The sequence below is a fragment of the Trachymyrmex septentrionalis genome, unplaced genomic scaffold, assembly GCF_001594115.1.
Source record: "Trachymyrmex septentrionalis isolate Tsep2-gDNA-1 unplaced genomic scaffold, Tsep1.0 scaffold17, whole genome shotgun sequence".
NCBI lineage: Eukaryota > Metazoa > Arthropoda > Insecta > Hymenoptera > Formicidae > Trachymyrmex > Trachymyrmex septentrionalis.
Genome location: NW_017304864.1, coordinates 190,596 through 196,903, shown reverse-complemented (window position 1 = coordinate 196,903; position 6,308 = coordinate 190,596). Strand labels below are relative to the sequence as shown.

General features: G+C 33.9%; 3 protein-coding genes across 4 annotated transcripts in view; 2 read left to right on the top strand and 1 right to left on the bottom strand.

Moving 5' to 3' along the window:
• LOC108746413 (clathrin interactor 1) overlaps positions 1-2,124 on the top strand; it is a 14,149-nt gene extending 12,025 nt beyond the window's left edge. The window contains exon 9 of the mRNA XM_018483175.1: positions 2,046-2,124. Within this exon, the coding sequence (XP_018338677.1) occupies positions 2,046-2,062 (17 nt within the window). The 3' untranslated portion in view covers positions 2,063-2,124. The remainder of the gene's footprint in view (positions 1-2,045) is intronic.
• Positions 39-4,842, bottom strand: LOC108746414 (nucleolar protein 56). The gene is given in 5 exon segments (XM_018483176.1): positions 39-546; positions 836-1,752; positions 1,832-2,400; positions 4,687-4,786; positions 4,788-4,842. Coding segments are annotated over 4 exon segments (1,614 nt in total). The 5' UTR covers positions 4,838-4,842; the 3' UTR covers positions 39-546; positions 836-857.
• A 246-nt stretch (positions 4,843-5,088) lies between these two features.
• The window catches only part of LOC108746412 (bromodomain adjacent to zinc finger domain protein 1A), an 11,940-nt gene continuing 10,720 nt past the window's right edge, over positions 5,089-6,308 (top strand). For both annotated transcript variants that reach the window (XM_018483170.1, XM_018483169.1), the window contains exon 1: positions 5,089-5,207. In XM_018483170.1, coding sequence (XP_018338672.1) covers positions 5,095-5,207 — 113 coding nt within the window. In that variant the 5' untranslated portion in view covers positions 5,089-5,094. The remainder of the gene's footprint in view (positions 5,208-6,308) is intronic.

Sequence of the window (6,308 nt, the reverse complement as noted above, 5' to 3'; positions counted from 1 at the left end):
AATTTGATGTGTAAAAAATACAAATTCATATAAAATTTATATTTGATCCAATCAACGATTATTAATTCTCCAGTGTGAATCATGGCAGGATACATTGCTTATAGTATTTATGTGATCCGATTTAAATAGCTCAGTTGATTTTTGAGACCTTGAGACTTCGCTAAAACCAATAATTTTATTGTATAATTATTGTTTAGATATTTATATCTATATTTTGCATACTTATTCGTTATTAAATGCTAATTGGTGCTGGTATTAACACATAATATTATGAATGTCCATTTACTTTTTTTTATTATAATTACCTCTCTTCCTGTTCCTCAAATATAAATAGGAAAAACAGCAAAAATAAGAATCATTAAATTTCTTCTGTTTTACGTTTGTAATTTTTGTCGTTTTATTATTTTCTTAGAATATAATTTACACAATTGGTCATTCATTATCTCTAGTAATTAAGTTCGCTGTACGTAATCCCAGTTTTATGTGTAAGATTTCCTTTGATACATAAAATGTATACGTCTCTCCAATGCAAAACACAATGTTATATTAAAAAAAAATTAAAATTTTTATATTTTTGTTTGTATTTTCTTGTATCATTGTAGAAAGATACTGTAAATGTTTTACACTTATAATGTATAAATTTACAGAGGATACAGAACGAATCAATGCTAATAATAATAGACATAATTATTTATAACTTTGATAGATATAAGTTTATGTTGATACAAAGAAGAAAATAATTATTAATTGCTAAGTAAAAATTTTTCAGAATATTTCCAAACACAAATTTAAATATAAGAAGTATATTTTAATCCATTTCAGTTATAAAACATACATGTATAGAAGACGATCTTTCTTTATTCATCAATCTGTTTCGATTTTTTCTTTTTTTTCTTTTTCTGTAATGACGTATTTACTTCGTCGTTTTCAATATGTCCATTCTCTTGACCATTTTCGAGAACATGTTTTCTTTTTTTATCATGTTTCTTTTTCTTCTTAGCTTCTTTTTCTTGAGCTGCCAACATATGTGCCGTTTCCTCTAGTGCTTCTTTCATTACGTCCAGATTTTTTTTCGGTTCCTTGCCAGTTGTGAAGAAGTCTAGTCTGTCTTCTACCTGTTGTCGTAATTTTTCACCAAATATCTTCGTTGGTATTTCCGCGAAACAATCAATTCTAGAAGCAATGGAACATTTATTTGCTAGGTATCTTGCAATTCTACCCTTATTTTTAGTGCCAGCGCGACCAATAAATGTAGAATGGAACAAGAGTCCATATTTCGGAGTATTCGACTTTCCACGACTTTTCAATGCTCTAAACAAGGCTTTTTCCGCTCCCAATATTTGAACAGTAGATGCTGGTGCCTTCGCTAAATTAGTAAGCGAACCAGCATGTGCTATTAATCTGGCGCCGACTTGATCTCCAATTAAAGTAGCTAAATTTGGTGCTACTCCTGCCATTTTTTGCGTTAAATAATCGGCCATCTTTTTCCTATAATCCACCAATGCAACAACGCGACCAGCAAAAATCTCAACGTTCATTAAATCAACTGGACTTATGTCCATTCCCATGGATGACTTGGCTGCGTTGATAATAGCCTCTGCTCTTGAACTGTCCATGACAACTTCTTCTAACATTTTCATTTTGTCATCCGTTAGTTGCTTTCTGTCTTTTATTACTTGTGCAACTTTCGCGTATGTATAATTTTCTGGAACTATTTTTGCAAGTTCTGGGTAATGATAACTGTACCATTCGCTAAAATCAAAATGAAAAAGTTATCTTTAAGTATCTTCTATTTTATTTTCAATATATTTAAGGAATATATTATACATACCGCATACGCATGCTAAATGTGTTGATATCTTTGTCAAGTTGATCAAGTAAGGCTATACTCTGAATGATCATGTTGTCTACTCGATTCACATTGAATTTAACTTTTGCTCTCGAGTAACTGTGTCCAAGACCTAGTTGTGTATCCACAGAGCTCCGAGATGTAAAACCTTTCACCAGATTGTGAAAGTGGAATCTTATTCCCCTTATAATTTCAGGAACAACATTGACATGATCGCACTTGATACCCAAGATTTCACTGATATTTGCACCAAGTTTGGGATCTGCGACACCAAGAACAATATCTGATTTGGCAAATTCACCAAAGTTGGAATCTAGGAAGAGCTTTAGGTCATCTGTCATAATTCCTTCAGAAACACTATTGATATTATCCAGAGCAACGAATGATGTCTTGAAAGGTAAATATCCTTCAAGGCTTACGACACTACGGAAACGTGATAGATCTGTTACGGATTCTTCCACTTGAGGTAACAGCATTCCAATTTCTTCAAATTCTTTAACGCGAAATATGGCGTATCCAGCAGCGTGCTCAAATAGAATGAAAAGTTTCGGCTGTAAAATAAGCAATTTTGTAAGTACAAATATTTCGATTGTCTTTTAATTTCAATATAAATTCTAAGCATTTTTATTCTGCCTTAATCTCTATGTTCTGTAAGCTATGATTGTTATCATTGTTTCATTATTGTATTATTTCATTTTTAAAATAAATGAATATCACCCGCCACGTGCAACTTAATTGGAGGTTAGCGTCAAGATTCGTAAATAAATATGCAATTATCCATAAAACAATTCTAACTAAAACGTGCAAAAGGAGTTAATATTACGTTTTGAAAAAAATTTATTTCGAATTTGAGTTCTAAAAATCGCATTATTTGCGTAAAACATTAAATTGCGTCGTTTACGTATCAACACGTTGCTAGTCTCGGCGCAAGATGTTAAGTAAAGAAAATTAGATATTTTAGCTCAAAATAAGTCGCTATTGCAACGAAATTTGAAAATATCATTTGTACTTACCATTTTTAACAATTCTGTATTTTTTATTAAATTAAGTAATTGTTAAATTTAACTCGTTTAGCTCCCTTATATTCGATATTAGACTCATTTGATGCGTTTTTGCACGAAACAACCGAGTCTGGTAGAACGTCGCTCTGTCATGAACTAAAATATTAATCGTTAAAGTTACCGACTACTCAGGTTAAGTAACTCAGTCGGACTGATGAAAAGTAGCACGCGCTACACACTATGGCCACATCACATATAGAGTTCCTCAGGTTCCTCTAGTAAGAATTAAGATATAAGACCGGAAAGACGCCATTGCCGGATGGCCGGAAACAGCACAATTCCACCATGGTTGACAGCTTACTTCGCGTTCGTGCCTTCTACACTACAAAACAATTGCTCACACCAATTCACAGATTCACTACCCATCAAAAGTATCTGCAAATGGCAGCGTTTAAAGGGACTCAAAATCCGACCAATCAGAGATCGATTAGATACCTAATGCTCGTATTCATAGTCAGACCTTATGGGCCAGTTTCACCAACGCCAGTTAGCTTAATCGGCCGTTGACTGACCAATCGCGTTTGCTGTTTAGTAGAATCGATCAATTGCGGTTGACAGTTAGTCACGATTAACCTTGATTGGCATTGGTGAAATTGGCCCTGTATTTAAGGCTTCCTTAAATTTATCTTCAGATACTTTATGAATTATTTCATTGGTTACTGAGCATCTAAAGATAAATTTAAGGAAGCCTTAAGTACAAAGTCTGATTACTGATTATTACCTGTATTCATAGTCAGACCTTGTACTTGCTTTTAAAATATTATTGACATATTTTTAAAATATTAGATTTTTATAAATTATCTTGTTTATTTTCTCATTGATGAGATAAAATTTAAAATTAATTCTAAAGATATTTTTACATGAAGTATAGCACTGTGTTATTTTTATATGAAATAGTTATTTTTACATGAAGTATAACACTGTAAAAACAATCATCAAAATGATCGAATAACTTAGAATAAATAGATAACAAAACTTTATCTTAATTTCAATAATAAAATTATATTAAGATAAATCATTTTTATCGATTTATTTTATGTACATATTATAATAATATATATAGTAAATTTTACAAGTAAGTTAATACTCATTTATTGTCATATACATCATTATAACATAAATTAATACTCATTTCCACCAATGTAGATCAATTTTAATACCCGTTATTTTTTTTTTAATTCTAAAAATTAGAAAAAGACGAAGAGTTAAGTTGAATCGAGATTAAAGTTAATCTACATTGGTAGAAATGAACATAAATAAAATCTATTTATTTTGTGTGTGTGTGTGTGTGTGTGTGTACATCTTTAATATAAAATATGCATACACACATATATAATGTATGTACGTGCGTATATTTATATATACGCTACTGAAATAGACATTATGCCACCCATAAGATTTTGTCTATATCTAAAAATGATCCTTGATCATTTTAAAAAAAGATTGTATATCACTAGAAAGACTGATCGATGTCACTGGCGTAGATTATCTTGTTTATATGCGCGGGAAAAGGAATCGTCTTCCATCGATAAACATGTTCATCTTCCCGCGGATCGGATTGGCTCGCTAATCGAGCTTACGAATCGAACGTAAAAAGGCGGGAATCACCTGCTTCAGTGCTTCTTCTCTTAGCTCTTACGGCTCTTACCACCTCTTTCCACTGAGTGCGTCTGGCTTGATCTGCGCGCGAAACGTCAAGTTGGCAACGACGTTCGGTGTGTTTCTTGCCGTTGGCTTCCGGCGACATAGTACGGCCAGGCCAGGTGTGCGGAATACCCTAAACGCCGTTGAATTGTGTGTCTGAGTTGGACGGCGGTCAGGCACCGTCGAGCAGCTTGCCCATTGTCGTGTGTTACTTTTGTTATGAGATTTCCACGGGAGATCCACTGCTCGATTGCGATACTGGAACTGGATCGCCGATCGGCATCGAGGACCCTTGCGGCCTGACGTCAGGATCCCGGGGCTGGTACGGGTACTACGAGCCGCACATACGTCCACCATATCGTATAGTTTGGCGTGCGTCGTTCGTGAGAGAGTGAAAAAGAAAGAGGAGAAGAAAGCGTAAGTCCGTGCGTTCACGACATCGTCGACACCGATCTTTGATCTCAGCGCGTCGAGAAAGCGGTGGAAGAAGAAGAGAAGAAAGAGGAGGAGAGAATTGTCGCGGTCATCGTCACCGTCGAAATGCCGCTGCTACGCAAACAGCCGTTTCAGCGGCTTCACGTCTCCTCGGACTTTAGGGACGACGACGAGGTGTATCACTGCGAGGTTACGAACGAGATATTTAAAAACTACAAGTGAGTTTCACAGAGGATACGGATACAAAAGTACGGCGGCGGAAATATTTTGATCCGACCGCGAATATGTGATTTCGGCTGAGATATTCTCCGAGATTGTCGCTCATGTTTCGCCGTGTCGACGGCGTTTCACGTTGATTTGGAACGATCACGGAAAGCTGATAAATTGCTATATTAAAGCGCGATCGATTGTTATTGTGGGCCGTGGGCAGGATTACCTCGCGTTATCGTGCAAATTATAATGTGTCAATTATCCGTTTCAGGTGGATTGCATAAAAATATGATGTAATCTTGTTGTAAGGTTGGACTGAAGCAACTGTCTTCTTGAGACCTGCTTGGAATGAAATTTGTGGCACTTCAAAAGCCCGTTCTCATGTCTACATCATGTCATGAATAATTTCCATTTTTACCTATGTAGATTAGCTTTAATCTTCTGTTTGACTTACTTTTTATCTAATTTTTCTAGTTCTAATTGGAAATAGATATCAGAATTAGAAAGAGATAAAATTTTGTTAAACTGCAAGATTAAAATTAATTTACATTGGTAGAAATGGACACAGATCCATTTCTCTCCTAAATTTTGATTTAATTTATTTGTCTTCTAATTCTTAGAAATAGAAGAAGATAAGAAGCTACTAAATTAATATTAACATTCATCTATATTGAAATAGACATAAGAATTAACTTAACCAATCATTAATTCGACTGATAAAATTATAGAAAAGTTGCTGTCTGATTTGTCATCCTTGATTTATGCTTTTATGCAGATGCCTGATATCTCACTGTTCATCTCAAATATTTTTCAGAAGTCTATCCTCCCTTTTTCTTTTGATACAGAAGTCAGTCCCTTTGTTATAAGATGATAGTTACCTATATAGATCAATTTATTTCAGACTTCATAAGACTCACACAAGATTGTAACATTGTTAAATATTAATCTTTTTTTATTTGAAAACCAAGGTACTTTTTATCACTTATTAAAGAAGTTTGAAAATCATGTTTGTATATTTAAGGATAAGATTGTTAAAAGTTCAAAATATATTATTAACATTATATACGATAATATTATATGCAATGTTTTTAGTGTGTGTGTGTGTGTGT